At 33.1% G+C, this 16,342-nt stretch overlaps 1 protein-coding gene across 1 annotated transcript in view; it reads left to right on the top strand.

Annotated features, from left to right (window-relative positions):
* LOC146730057 (death-associated protein kinase 1-like) overlaps window positions 1-16,342 on the top strand; it is a 31,500-nt gene extending 15,158 nt beyond the window's left edge. Inside the window, exons 3-10 of the mRNA XM_085494405.1 lie at window positions 7,262-7,396; window positions 7,762-7,869; window positions 8,005-8,121; window positions 8,607-8,867; window positions 12,224-12,335; window positions 12,463-12,626; window positions 13,280-13,468; window positions 13,811-16,342. Coding sequence (XP_085350531.1) covers window positions 7,262-7,396; window positions 7,762-7,869; window positions 8,005-8,121; window positions 8,607-8,867; window positions 12,224-12,335; window positions 12,463-12,626; window positions 13,280-13,468; window positions 13,811-15,073 — 2,349 coding nt within the window. The 3' untranslated portion in view covers window positions 15,074-16,342. The remainder of the gene's footprint in view (window positions 1-7,261; window positions 7,397-7,761; window positions 7,870-8,004; window positions 8,122-8,606; window positions 8,868-12,223; window positions 12,336-12,462; window positions 12,627-13,279; window positions 13,469-13,810) is intronic.

The following is a 16,342-nucleotide window of genomic DNA, read 5'->3' as shown; positions in this document are numbered from 1 at the left end:
TTTCTGTGAACACAGTAGTATTGGAAACAAGTTAGATTTTACTGACGCCACCATCGCTAGTAGTGTTTGTCATCCTCTGATGGAAGCGTGTTCACTCGGAGCGTCTTGTCCTTTGAGTTTGTTTTGCAATGATATTTTTTAGTTCTTTTCATCCCACTTGTTGGGCATTTTATCGTTGGATTTTCACAGCACTCTATAGTTTTTGTGAGAAGCCCGTATTTACAAGGATTGTGAATGCTATGCAATATCTGTTGATAATCTACAATGGCTTCACATCTCAGTAATAATCACGGCAGTATAACATTAAGTGATAACCATTCCCAGGGGTAACCATCATTGGTGAGCATTGAGAACCATAACTGGGACATTTTCCCACATTGCAATACGGCTGATGGATGATGAGATAGCTGGCGTAGCTCAAAGTAAAATTTACTATCGTACAATTGCTCTGACTATAATTTTAATGTTTTGTAATGACGTGTTATGACATGAAATCAGTCATGATAATCGTTTGTGTCAAATCTGGCACTACTCATATTGCATTGTGTTTAGGTGTGGTTGCCCTACGTGATTCATTGGACTTGGGTGGTGTCATTTAGCGCAGTGCATTTTGGGAAATCTCTTGTATGATAACAGCATATTTAATTTTGTCTGAAATGATGCCCTCCTCTCTCACTCACAAATAATTATTTGGAGTATATGACATCACAAATGAAAGCTTTACATAGGATGCAGTAGTGAATATAAATTATATACTAAATTACTGAAGCTGAAATTCACAAAAATTACTAAAATCGGGTCGGATCATAGTACCAAATTTTAAGGAATATAAAAACATAATTCTAGGTCCATGGCAGGCTAAAGTTTTGTAATATTTATCTAAATTGTTTGTAGGCGGAATTGTGATTATTCTTTACTTTCAAAAATATGCATTCATACCCCCAAATCTTGATTTCATTTAAAATATTTTATAACGTCTAAAAGAATGTAAATAAATACGTAAAACAATCTTCAAGCTAATTTTTGCCTAATTTATTTTGATTTTAATTGAAAAAACAAACTTCATTTTCATAAACCTAAATCTAGTCTTATGACACTTGTATGTTCAACACAGAGTGCGCTCTTATAATTATAAAAAATGTATGGTTGTGGTCACATTTTTAAAGAGAGAGCACATTTCATCATTGCATATATTCATATGATGTTGGTGGCGACAGGATGTGTGTTTTATAGGGTGCATATAGTTAAGGTGAATGTCAGACCCGCTACCATAATTCTAATCTACTTTTCTGTGCACAACTGGATTATGTGATTGTATTTATGACAACTGGCAATGTAATAGTTCATCAAAATGTGGTCTACATAATCCTGGGTGAGGGTCTTGGTTGAGGAGTGGTGATAATCTTGCCGTGTCGTGTTCCTGTTTGTTGCAGCTAATGATTTTTTCATTAATGAGAGACCTGATATGGTGTTACTGAAAATATTTCCCTCTACAAACTTTAAAGCTGCTGGCATGAAAGTGTCAGTGTGTGTTTTGTGGTTTTTGTTGACACTTTCAAGTAAATAAACCCTTATCCTGCCAGCCCATGTACTTTTACATTGACTTGACCAGATAAAGGTTAAAGCAGCCATTGTATAAGAATCTAACATCACTAGACATCAGAGATTTGTGTCGGATTATGCCCTCACAACACTAATTATTTAGTGGGTTTTAATTTTGTTGAAACAAATCCACATAAACATGTAAACAAACAATAGCACTTTTTATTGTCAAATTGGTGTTTCTAAAACTAAGTGAATATGCTCAAAATACTGATATTTCTAGTGTAAATAAGTATACACAGTAGCTGCTTCAATTTAATAAAGGAATAACAACACCTCAGATGACAGTATACCACAAGATTTGAAACAGTTGACATGTACACATGAACAATTACAAGTGTTTATATGAAGTGAACTGGCCAAAATTGAGTGGTACACTTGCTCTGCAGGTGGTTATTAGTCCCTGACTGGATTGGCACCTCACGCATGGATTATTTGCATTTGATTCGATTATTACAGTATATCAGATTTTCCCCAAACTTGGTGCATGGTAGTTGCACAATGGTATAAATATACCCATAATATTTTGTTTTCTTCAGATACAAAATGGTCGACTGATGCCCGTATTTTTCCTCCAAAATAGACCAAAAACATACATTTTATTTTAAGTTGTGCTGGTCATTTTTTTCAAACATAGAATATGGGTATCAATTGTTAGCATACTGAGGCACATGACTATCGGCCATTTTTTTCGTCAAAAATACATATGAATGTGTACAATTACTAAGTTTATTTGTACACAGGCAGTATATTACCTCAGGAAGATACAAGATTTTTGCTCAATACTCCAATTCCTACTTCCCATTTAATTTCATTTTGTATTAAACCATTTAATCGTCAATCTATAGCTGTAATTAGTTTGGTCTAGTCTTTCATAGAGTACCTCGTCGTTAATTTGCTAATGTCTCATCAATTAGTAATCATTATTTCTTCTCTAATGTTCATCATTTTATGTATTCATATTTTGTTTTGCATTATTGATTAGTGTACAAGTACAAGATTATGATCATTGACGACTTTTTGCAGTTTTCTGTCATGAAATAATTCTTTCATATTTCGTTACTTTGATGAATTCCAAGGTTGTTAAAGCATTTCATTAGTTTGATATTTAATTTTCAAATGTTGTGTACTGGGGAAGTGTGCCACCTATGGCAGAATAGAGAAAAGTTTTGTGTATTTAAATCAACCTTCAAAACATGTTTTTAAATATTTGTGTATAAAATGTTAAACTTTAGACATAAATCTTAGTACCAAGAAAAAAAAAATATTAATTTGCAAGAAGTAAAATCTATTTTTTCAGCTCTTATATTCAATGGCAAAAGCATTCCCATAATGCACCACATATATGTGAAGTAGCAATAATTAATCTACCTAATTAATCAACCTGTCGTTTATTTGTTGACAGACATAGTTTTACATCTTTGTTCTTTTTTCTCAGCCTAGATACAGGTTTATCAGATAATCTTCACTGATGATGTCATAAAATCCACTGGTATATTGAAAATACTTTATATAATAGCAGGGTTCTCCGCGGTTTGAAAATTAAACAGGGTGCACCAATGTGAAAGTGGAGTGGGCGTGGCACATTTGTAGCGTGCATCATTGGCATGGACGTTGAAAAATGGAAACCAAAAATCTATTAATCTAAAATTACATATGCATATTTACATATATATATATATTTATTATTACAAAATAGTTTCCATACATGAATGAGAATTTCGAAGAGCTATTATTTAATAAGTAAACATCACCACATACAATCAGCTGATTTTAGCTCCACGATTCATCACGCGGCTACATCAGTTGTTGTTTACCAATAATGATCACGTCCAGAAAAAGACTAAACACGTTTGTTAATTTGTTTTACCAAATAGATAAATATGTTTAATATATGTTAATATGTTTAATATGTATATGTATAAGAAATAGTTCAATGTCAATGTCTGTCACTGAGCATTTCGCCTAAAAAATAGCCATTAATAGCCATGAATTTTATGATATCATCACTGCAGATTATTTCAAATAATGTATCCATTATTGAGCTGCAAGGCCCCTTACCATGCATAGAAAAAAAAATTGGAAACGAATAAAGGGAATTAAGGGCTTTTAATGAAACAAATAAAAATAATGGAGTAAAAACAAATAAAATTCAAAACTAAAAGTCAATATAGCTCTACTCTCTATATATGGTAAAAGATAGTAATTTCATTCATGGTTTATATAAAAAATAATTCTTGGTACGACGACAAATTTGTCACAAAATTATCACCTTAATTGTGGCTTTGCAAAGCCACATGACAAGGCATCCATCACCACAGCTCACCAAAAGTTACATGACAAGGCGTCCATTGCCACGGCTCACCAAAAGTCACATGACAAGGCATCAATTGTCATGGCTCACCAAGAGTCACATGACAAGTCTTCCATTGCCACGACTCACCAAAATCACATGACAATGTGTCCATTGCCACGGCTCACCAAAAGTCACATGACAAGGTGCCCATTCCCACGGCTCATCAAAAGTCACATGACAAGGTGTCCATTGCCACGGCTCATCAAAAGTCACATGACAAAGCATTCATTGCCTCGGCTCACCAAAAGTCACATGACAAGGCGTTCAATGCCACGGCTCACCAAAAGTCACATGACAAGGTGTCCATTGGCACGGCTTATCAAAAGTCACTTGTACAAGGCGTCCATTGCCATGGCTCACCAAAAGTCACATGACAAGGTGTCCAATGCCACGGCTCACCAAAAGTCACATGACAAGGAGTCCATCCCCACAGCTCAACAAAAGTCACATGACAGGGAGTCCAATATTTTGCAAATATTTACCACCCTTATACTTGTTATAATGGTTGACCAATCATATCCATACAGTGACATCATTGTAATTACGGAGTATTGACAGATAAATTGAATTGTCAGATAGTTATTAGTCCTAAATTATATAGTACAGACTTTATAAAATATATCTTGAATTGAAACCTGAATTCAGTATAGAGATAGATATTTTCATACATCCTGCCTGGGCCAGGCCTCTGATTGAACGTTGTACCATTTTGATAAATGACAATGAATTCAATGAATAGATTGTATTATAACGTCATCCATCTATCAATATCTACTATTCATATCATAAACAACTCCATCTACATTTAGTTTACCAATGTCAATATATTGTACATGAATTCTACTTTTTTTAGTCCCCGTTCAAACAAAGTCCAAAAACGGGGACTTATAATTTGGTCCCCGTCCGTTCGTCCGTGCATCCGTCCATCCATCCGTAGTCATATTTCAGAATCCTTTGGACCGATTCTGTTCATTCTTTGCATGTGCCTAGTACTTTATGTGGGACATATGCACATTCAGTGGTTTAGCGATTTGATTCAAAATGGCCAACTGGCAGCCATCTTGTTTTTTGAAAATGTTGTATTTCGGACATGCTTTGTCAGTTTTCATTCAAATTTGGTACATAGATTATACATGTTAGGATACATGTCCTTTGACCGTCTGTGCATCCGTCAGTCCATCTGTGCGTCTGTCCGTCTGTGCGTCCATCCCTCAGGAGTCATATTTCAGAATCCTTTTGACCGATCCTGTTCATTCTTTGCATGTACTTTATGTTGGACATATGCACATGCAGTGGTTTATCGATTCGATTCAAAATGGCCGACTGTCAGCCATCTTGTTTTTTGAAAATGTTGTATTTTGGACATGCTTTGTCATTTTTCATTCAAACTTGGTACATAGATTATACATGTTAGGATACATGTCCATGTCAACTTCTTTGGCAATTGGATCAAAGATGGCCGCCTGGCAGGCATCTTGTTTTAATGTGGTATCTTGGACATGCTTTTTCAGTTTTTATTAAAATTTGGCACTTACTTTATACATGTTAGAGTACATGTCCATGACAATTTGTTTCAAAATCGGATCAAGGATGGCCGATTGACAGGCATCTGATATTTTGGCCTTACTACTATATTTCAAAGATATATGTACCATTTTCATTTGTAATTTGCACATACATCATACATGTCACTTTGTTTCATAATCAGATCAAAGATGCCCGAATAACGGCTGTTTTTATCATTTGTATTTGTGTATCATTTTCATTGATATTTAGTATATCATAAATGGATACATGTACATGTCAATTCAATTTGCAATTTGATCAAATATGGCTGACTGGTGGCCATGTTGTTCGTTTAAAATGTGATAACTTGGACATGCTTTCACTTGTATCTATATTTTTCTTTGCTATGTCTTAAACCGGAGGAGTCGTCGCGCAACACGTGTTCGAATTTGATGTAAATAAATAATATGTTGTATACGCCACTTGGGACTCAAGTTTCAAGGACTCGCTCATGACAACACCTCCACTTTAATATGACAAGCACAAAGAAAACTTTCAAAATTTAACGAGGACTGTGTCATTTTCAATGACTTGTTTTAATTTATTTTTTTATTGTTTATTAATGCCACTGTTATCTCAGCCGAATATATTTTTGTACAATTTGCAAGTGCAAGTGCTGACATAGAGTATTTTGCCACAGAGACCATATTTCGGTTTGAGACATGTACCCGACAGGACTATGTGACCATCTTCCTATCATAATGGCTTTATTTCAATTTAATGTGTTATGTCCTGGTGTCAACCAGACCTGGTCAAAAACGCCAGCATCTGCGGACCTTAACCAAGGTTCCTCCAAAATAGCATCCATTAGTCAATGAATGTCAGTCAGTGGATTTAGCCTTCCTATTGAGTCTATGGCAAAGTCCACTTAGGTTAGGGGGTGACCTTTTTTAGTGTGCTATATCCTGGCATCTACGGACCTTAACCAAAGTTCCTCCGAAATTGCATCCATTAGTCAATGAATGTCAGTCAGTGAATTTAGCTTTCCTATTGAGTCTATGGCAAAGTCCACTCAGGTTAGGGGGTGACCTTTTTTGGTGTGCTATTTCCTGGCATCTACAGACCTTAACCAAAGTTCCTCCAAAATAGCATCCATTAGTCAATGAATGTCAGTCAGTGAATTTAGCCTTCCTATTGAGTCTATGGCAAAGTCCACTTAGGTTAGGGGGTGACCTTTTTTGGTGTGCTATTTCCTGGCATCTACAGACCTTAACCAAAGTTCCTCCAAAATAGCATCCATTAGTCAATGAATGTCAGTCAGTGAATTTAGCCTTCCTATTGAGTCTATGGCAAAGTCCACTTAGGTTAGGGGGTGACCTTTTTTAGTGTGCTATATCCTGGCATCTACGGACCTTAACCAAAGTTCCTCCAAAATAGCATCCATTAGTCAATGAATGTCAGTCAGTGAATTTAGCCTTCCTATTGAGTCTATGGCAAAGTCCACTCAGGTTAGGGGGCTGATCTATGTTGATAACAAAATGTTACGGGTCATCCAATTCAACCAACAAAGTGGAGTTTCAATCCTGATGACGTATGGGAACTGATGGAATTACAGGTTGACATTCAATATGAATATTTGTTTATTTGTTACTATTCCAATGGATTTTTGTTTTCTACTTATTCCCACAACTGTTTTGACAACTTCTGATATTGTATTCACCATATAAACAATGACTCTTCAAATTATTACTTTGTTCATTAATTGTGTTTTACATCAACCTGTATATTGTATTGTAGTATCATAAGAATGCACTGTTTAAAATAATTGATGGGGCCAGCTTGTATGTCAAGACATCACAAGATAAAACCAATAGATTGAATATCATGAAGATTTTATTAGAGAAAAACATTGACATGACATCACCAAATAAGGTTTGTAATTTACATTCCATAATAAATGTTATAAAAATGAATCTGTTAAATTGGTTAACACCGTAATTGTAATTTACAAAAGTCCTTTTACATTGGTTCACATCAGACGTATAAAGTGTAATATGACAATAATGTCTGAAAGTTTATTACAGATGTGTCATTGGAAACTCATAAATTGTAATTTTAATGATTTATAAAAATAGTGGATATATCTTCAAATTAAAATGTTCACATGGCAAATTCTCTAAATTATATATTATTAAAAACCAGATACACTGAGTGCCACAGATATTATACACAATATTGTATTTTGTGCAATTGCTGGTGATTTTACCGTAATAGTTACAATTTATTTTAAATTTTAGACCGACGAGACTGCAATTGAGTATGTGAGGTCTGAAATTGGTACAGGAAGTGATCTTCAGAACAAATTTTATGAAGAAGCTGAGATATTGTTGATTAAAGTGAAAAAGGTATTACTTATTTCAATACTATATTTCGTCTGTCAAACATAATACTGAACTCGTATAATTCCACCAGCAACCAATCACAGTGTATTCACTCAGGACAGTTATTCTGAAGTTAAAGTCAAATAAAATATATTTTAGGAACGTGACTATAAAATACTGCAGAAGGAGCCTGGAATCCCCATCGACGTAACAAAACTACTGTTTTGTGGAGATGGAGGTGCAGGGAAAACAACTCTGAAGAAGTCTTTACTCAAAGTGAGTAATGTCATGATAGTATATTTTGTTTTACAATGATCATCTATCAGTAGTACTTAACATCGTAAAAATGTATGGTAGATATATTTCATGGAAGACAGTACAGAGGGAGTATTGACTGGGGTTTCGCGAAGGTGGATGAAATGGTGTACTGTCTGAGTACATACTTTGAGGTATCCTCATAATAACCTTATTATATTATCTTTTCCTACCAAGGATACATTATGGGAATACCAAAATACGAAATGTTTAGAACAGAATCAGTGAACTTCTTTGTGTGGAGTCCGGCCAAACCCTGGTGGCAGCCATTTTTGTTTTTATTATTAAAGGATGCTTATGCGCGTAATCATTCCATATTTGGAATTCGCATTTCCTAATATGGTGGGATGAAAATACCCCGTAAAATACCGCAAAATTAAGGCACGCTGTAACTTACAGCGTTACGGTGACAGATGTATAATAATATTATTTATCATATATTTCAGACATCCAAATCTAAAGCTGGTCCTGAACCAGGCAAAGATAAGTATGTGTTGACCCCTGGCATAGACATATCCAAAGAAGAAGTGCCAGGTGTTGGTAAAATGGTTATGTTAGATATGGCAGGACAAGAGAGTTATTTCTCCAGTCACGCCATGTTTCTGTATGCTGGCTTGGCCACTATAATTGTGATGTACCAGGTGTGTGACTTTATAAACGGGAAGATAATCAGACCATTGGATATTATGGAGAGAGAAAAGACTCGGGTAAGAGATAATTTCAATATCAGCTGTGTCATCAATTTCAAGTCTGCTTGGTAACATCAACAATAATAAGTATATGATGATTGTCTGACTAGACTTGCTTTGGGGAAAATTCTGATCTTAATCTAGCAATATTGTTACTTGTTAGACTCTGGCCAGATTATTATAGAGAGTATTACAAAATAATTTTGACCAGAATCTCAGGTAATATCAAATGTCTGAATATTTATATCATAGAAATTCATATACTTAATTCAATCGTATCTGAAAATAAAACTAAAATAACAACATTCAATATAAATATGAATTTACAAACATATCAAGTAAAAAAAGTACAATTTAGAATCTTCATTTTGGTATTCATTGCTGAACATAATGAGAATGTTGGTTTTGACAACATACATGTAGTATGGAGATTTATGAGGATTGTTTTTTTACTCTTATGTGGGAAGGACACAATGGGAGTCTTTGCAGTCTGTGTATGGACACATCGGTACTCTTACAAGTCAACAAATTCCCACGGGATTGCAATAGGACACATTTGTGTAGGATTTCTATAGGATTTCAATAGAACAAATTTCTATGGGATTGCAATAGAACAAATTGTTATAGGATTGCATGAGGACAAATTTCTATAGGATTTCAATAGAACAAATTTCTATGGGATTGCAATAGGACAAATTTGTATAGGATTGCATGAGGACACATTTCTATAGGATTTCAATAGAACAAATTCCTAGGGGATTGCAATAGGACAAATTTGTATAGGATTGAATGAGGACATATTTCTATAGGATTTTAATAGAACAAATTCGTATAGGATTGCATGAGGACAAATTTCTATAGGATTTCAATAGAACAAATTCCTAGGGGATTGCAATAGGACAAATTTGTATAGGATTGAATGAGGACATATTTCTATAGGATTTTAATAGAACAAATTCGTATAGGATTGCATGAGGACAAATTTCTATAGGATTTCAATAGAACAAATTCCTATGGGATTGCAATAGGACAAATTCCCATGGGATTTCAATAGGTCTACTCCTATAGGATTTTGACATGTGTAAAAATATTGTAGGAATCATACAAGTTTGTCCTGTAGGATTTTGTGTCAAAATCTGACAGGCTTCTTTTCCTGTAGAATCAGGATCTTTGGGAGGGTCCATCATTCATTTACGTAACATCTAAACTAATTAGTTATACAAGAGTACATTACTCAACATGTACCAGACATAATTGATGGAAAAATATAAAAAAAAGATAAAACTATTACCATGAATACATTGCACAACATTACTTGAAATATAATGAACAACAAATAAGTTGATTAGAAAAAAAGTAATTCTCCCACTCTGACACTGACTTCAAAAGACTTTTTAATAACAAATATTTTTATTCAAAAAAACAAAACAGGTATTGATATATACTTTCTACCAGTAATCACAAACTTTTCAGTCAAATGATAAAATGTACAGTGCAATAAACTAAAGTTTATTATTAAATTAATTTGCAAAAGATAAAAACAACTACTATTTAATATACTGTATTTGCTCTATTAGAAGCACATTTCCAATAGATGTGCATATAAATCAACAATCGCATAGGCTGTATCATTAACAAAATTATTTTGACCATAAAAAAATAATTTACATAAGCACATGAGCATAAGCAACTAGCAGAGCAAAAATGAAGAAAATATATAATTTAAATAATTTTATTTTTGAGAAATCTAGCCAAAAGTGGAAAAATTATATTTAATTCTTTTAATTTTTTGGAAAAACCTTTGTCTACACTTGTAGAAATTTGAAGGCATATATTTTTTTAAATAGCAATTTCAAAAGTATATAATATGGCATCTGAAAAACTGCAATTCTTATATTCATCTGCAAAGAATGTTTTCAGCCGATAATATTCAACAAAACTACATGTATTCCATTGCTTTCATTAAATGCATACATCTAAAATTGTCTTCACAAATTAGATAAAATAATTTAATAGGAAAAAAGTAGTTGTTTTTAAGCGAAAACATTACTTGAATAAGGATTTTTTAATCATACTTCCCCCAAAATGCAACTAGTTGTCATTATAAACTAACACTACTTTAAAACCTCAAAAGTTAATTATGGAAGTAATCATCAGTTTGATTCATAATTATGATAAATTTACAATTGTAAATGCTTATGTACATCCACAACAATATCATAATTGTTTTTAAAGTGCATGATGGGTAAATCACTTAGAAGGAGGCTGTACGAAGTGCGCCATCTGTGGTGACAGGAAGTCCAGTCCCTATGTTCTTCCAATTATTTTAAAAGTTTTATGTTTTTCTTCTAATTTGGATTTAAGTTATTGTTAATTGTTTTGAAATTAATCAAATATCTATAAAATACTACAAAAATGTATTAAAACTATACTTGTAGATCTGATAGAGAAGTGACGCACGATGCAGGTCCAAAAAATAGAAAATCATGGTTTTCAAAAAAAATGTGATTAGCGTTATTAATTTTTCAAATCACATTTCAAGTTTTAACAATTCTGTAACCACTATAGACTATCTGGTTTACACAAAGAAAACAAATGTTACTAAATGTATTAGTATTACTCACATATTGCAATGTCAGTTATTCACATTTCAACTGAATGTTTATTATGAAAAATATATCACCAAGAAGAGTAATATTTCAACTACAATCCCTCTAGAGGGACTGTGTTTCAACATTATTTTAAAAACCATAAGGAGACATCATGTCTAATTAGCATAAATTAACATATTATTTTATAGTTCCATAAAATCATGATTTCCCTTTTGTTTTGACACTCAGTTATTTAATAACTAGGTTATCACCTGATATCATTTATTTATAGAGCTGACTAATAATCATGACGACATGGGGTGTTTAAATCTGATTAAAATCTGATGTATTGTACGGCGTATATTTAATTTTATATATTTATTTTACCTTACGATTTTGTTGTATTTATTATTTTGTATTTTTATGTTTTTTGTTACTTTGTTGCGTGATTCAGTATATTTTTAACTTATCGCCACATTGTTTGGCTGGCATTCGCATTTACCAAAACTTTAAAAAAACTATCAACAAAATAGAATAAAATAAAATAAAATAAAATAAAATAAACAAATTTTAATCACATTGGGGTTTTATCCACTCACCTTTGGTTCATTAGTAACACTAGTACATGTTGCCTAAGATGTCACTTGTATCAACCTTCTTTACAAAAAGTGATATCAAGTAATAACCTCATTATAAGAAATGTGTATTTAAAACCATTAGTGGTTTATATTGACAACTTAGTTTATTATCAGTAATTGAATTGATATATGTGATACATTTCAGATTACTAAATGGTTTCAAATGTTAAAAGTCAGAAACCCTGGAGTTAAGCTGACGGTAATCTTAATAGGAAGCAGAGCTGATTGGGCAGAAAAGTTTAATTATTATTCTGAAGGTAAGCTTACCATTATTTGTTGTTGTTTTTTAGTTTGAGTAATCAACACTATTAATATATCACTTACATCCAATCACTGTAAGATGGTGGTGTTACTAATTCAATAATGGACAATTGTTTATTTTAGCTCTAAAAATGGCTAAAACATTGAAAGAAGGATTGGAGAAGACATTTAGTCGATATATTGATATCATAAATGAACTATTGGTTCTCAATGTACACGATTATGCTAGTTCTGGTATGGATACCTTACGACGAATTCTTAAAACACGTAGAGAATACGTGATTCAGGTAAATATGTATTTTAGTTGAATATATGAATGACATGTATTTAAACGTTAATGAACTCACACCCCACAGGACTATATTGGAGGTGGGAAAGGGTCTAGGGCAAACTAACATGTGAAGCGATTAACTCATTATCAATTCTAGAACCTTTACCAAAGCCATTATGATGCTGTTGGAGAATCATTATTTTTAAATAATTAAACAAATTTAATTATATTTGGGGTCTTTTTGTTGAATTGAATTCACTTGTGAATAGAGGTTTTAGCCATGACGTCATACAAACCTCTAATTTTGATAGTGGTGATTTATAATGGACATAAAAGTAATGTCAGGAACACTATTAGTTATGTGTGTGGTGGTATGATTTGCTTATTTGTAAGCATTGTTAACATTGAAGTCCATGCAAGGAATTAGACTGTCTTACATTGCAACTGAAATGCACCCAATTTTGTTCGGTTTAAACCATATTTATGACATCACAGACAGTGGATGCATCACAGTAATTGCCTTGTAATCAGAGGACAAAACAAGTATTGCTTAATTTCTCTAAATCCATAAACTTCACACATTGACTACAACAATGGCTACTGCATAAATGGTTTTTCACATTGTGTGTTTCTCATCAGTTAAATGAGTATTGTTTAATGTTTCTGTAGATATCAGAACCAATGCCAGCGATATGTGCGAATATAATTCATGTGAAAAGAAAATGGATTGAGAAATGTATATTATTTCCTGTTATGTATTGGAGAGATTACGTGACCAATGTTAGACGAGATATCGATTCATCAATTGAAGAGGATTTCCTGAGTAAAGCATCTGAGTATCTTTATGACACTGGTGAAGTAAGTGGACACTAATAAGTGTACAAAATAAAACGTTACCAGTATGTACATATTTTACAGCTTTATCCACACTAATGAGATCATCAAATATTATTCAAAATAGTGCTTTTATATGACAAGCGTCATATTGTGGCTCAATATTATATCATAATAAACACATGTACCCATGTGAAGAAATGCTAACCTGTGTTCTGTAAATAAAATTTGTATTGAAACAAACTGATGACACAACTAATATTTATTGTATACATTTAATAATTACTGATGTAGTGAGGCAACGTTATATGCTAATTATCCAATTTATTGTGACGTCATTGTCTTATTTTTATATGTTGGTTTCAGATTCTGTATGTCAGAATGTCTGATATAGAAGATGTGATAATACTTGTTCCTCAGTGGTTTTGTGATAGAATAATTGGACCACTCATGGCTACTGACTTGTTTGTCCAGTACTCAGAGAAGTTAAAGAAGAAGACGATATACACATTTAAAGACATCAAAGAAGTGCTTGTGAAGGAAGCAGATATGGGCCTACTGATACCCCTGCTGGAACACTTTCAAATAATTGTTCTATTGGGTGAAAAAGATTATGGTGGTGGCCATAGAGGGAAGTATATTATTCCGAATTTACTTTCACTATATATGCCAGAAGATCAATGGAAGGAAGAACCCCATAAGCTTCATTATTTTGGTAAAGAATTCCTGTGCAAGGCAGCAGCTGACATGTTTTCCCCCAATTTCTTTCCTCAACTGCAAGCGTGTCTTCACGATCTTTACACAAGATTACAGCGTCCACCGAGTGGTATTTGGAAAAACGCTATCAAGGTATGTGAGGATGTTGAAGCCTTGGTCTTTCTTTCAGAAGACAATCGTGATGTCAGTGTTGCTGTTCGATGTGAAGGAAGAAAACATTTTGGAAAGTGTCATTCGTTAATGCAAAAGGTGGCTGTTGTTATACGTCAGGTTTTACATGAAACAAGCCCTGGTGCAGATGTGAAGTTTCACGTAACCAGCAGATCTTCTTTGCGAAGCCACCATGACCTCAATAAAGTCAGATCCTATCCAATAGAGCAAGTACTTCAAGCAGAAAAAATGAAAGTCACTGTCTATGATGAAGAGATTGGAATAGCAGAAGAGGTCACAGATTTACTGATTCCAGGATTTGACTTGACAATTTTGAAAGAAAATGGTATCAAGTCCGATGTAAAGTGGATGGCACACAAAACAAGACAAGAAGTGGTGAATGAATTAGAAAAAGAAAGAGATGATTCTAAAAATCACCGACTGCTGTCTGAGTATATGGGGATATCTCGTTCTGAACATGAAGCGATAGCTGAACATGCATCCAATACAGGGGTTTATATTACTGATTTGCTCCTTGACAAGTGGTCTGAAAGCTGGATCGAAATTGTCAGAGAAGATGGAGCATCCGCAAAGTCAACAGAAAGGAAGGTGTATCATGAAAGCAGCATCGAAAATCTGTTGGAAATCAACAAGAAGTACCTAGAAAACTACTTTGTGACACGTGCGATTGAAGATATGCTTAAATACCCAGATGGAAAACCTAAACGAACTGCAGTGGAATATAGAGAAGAGGATGAATGAGAATAACTAACCTTGACAAAATTGATTTCATTACCATTTGTATGGTCATGCAATTCACAGTAACAGTACAATCTTGATATTTGAATCAATAACGCAAATTCACTGACAATATTTTCACAAGACATTAGTTTGATTGCAAAACAATCAGTGTTGAGTTGTCTTATTATTAGAATAAGTCAGTTTAATTTCGAGGGTTTAACTTGATTCCCTATGTTTATGTTTTTAACTGAATGAAGGCAAATTGAATTTCAGCAAATGCATATTTTTGAATTGAAAGTCATTTGTCATCCCATATAAGGACGATCAGTATAGTATGTCAATTTCTGTGTATATATTCGACCATTGATAGGAAAGCATGAATGTTACAGCAGTGTTTTGCAGTTAGAAAAATGTTGATCTGTTCCTTGAGTATTTTTTTATCGACCATTTCAGTAGCATAGTTTATGCTGATGATGTGAAATTTTAGCATTATAGAGCAGTTCTAAATTTATTTCAAAAGATTGACCAGCAAGCAAGGCACACTGTAATTGTTGCACTGCAATCCCTGTATTTTACTCGCTAATGCTGCATGGGTACCAAATCTACATAACAATGACGTTCCCAGTATAGGATAGTTTTAACTATGCTTGTTTTTTTTATTTGATTTTTCAGTTAATTTTAAAGCATTCTTGAGATACACTTCTCTGGTATCCACTGATGATATAGTAACATTACTCATTCATATTCGTTTGTTTGTGTGTGTGTTGTGTACTAAAATTTCTACTCCAAGTAAAACTATAATTGGATTTTAATTTTAGTTTATAGTAAGGATTTTGTTTATGTCTAACATTGTTTATCAAATTGATCATTTCTGGGCTCTAATTAATGAGCATTATATTAAAGCATACCTTTTTACTTGTGTGTGATATTAGTTAAAAATTAGTTGCATCTTAGTTGAAACATTTTGATTTGAATTAATTTTTACTGTTTAAGTATATATAAATGTTATGCTATACAAGAATCTCTATTCTATATTATTCACATAGTCTTACTGTTAACCCCATTGTTACCTTGTAATGAATTGAGAAAACAATACATATCATTTAATATGTATTATAATATCACCAGCAATGGCGGCATATTGAACACGAAAGTTCATTTATTGGTTTTCAAAAATGGAATTAAATTTATACTATCTTTATGACAATGATGTGAACAACAGTTTCAATTCAACTTTGTAGTTTAAAATAAATACAATGTTTATCAATAAATATAAGTGGTAAAGGGCAA

Source organism: Saccoglossus kowalevskii, chromosome 20 (genome assembly GCF_978046115.1).
Source record: "Saccoglossus kowalevskii chromosome 20, keSacKowa6.1, whole genome shotgun sequence".
In the NCBI taxonomy this organism is placed as follows: Eukaryota; Metazoa; Hemichordata; class Enteropneusta; family Harrimaniidae; genus Saccoglossus; species Saccoglossus kowalevskii.
Note: the sequence above shows the minus strand (reverse complement) of the source record. Positions and strands in the feature narration are given on the sequence as shown.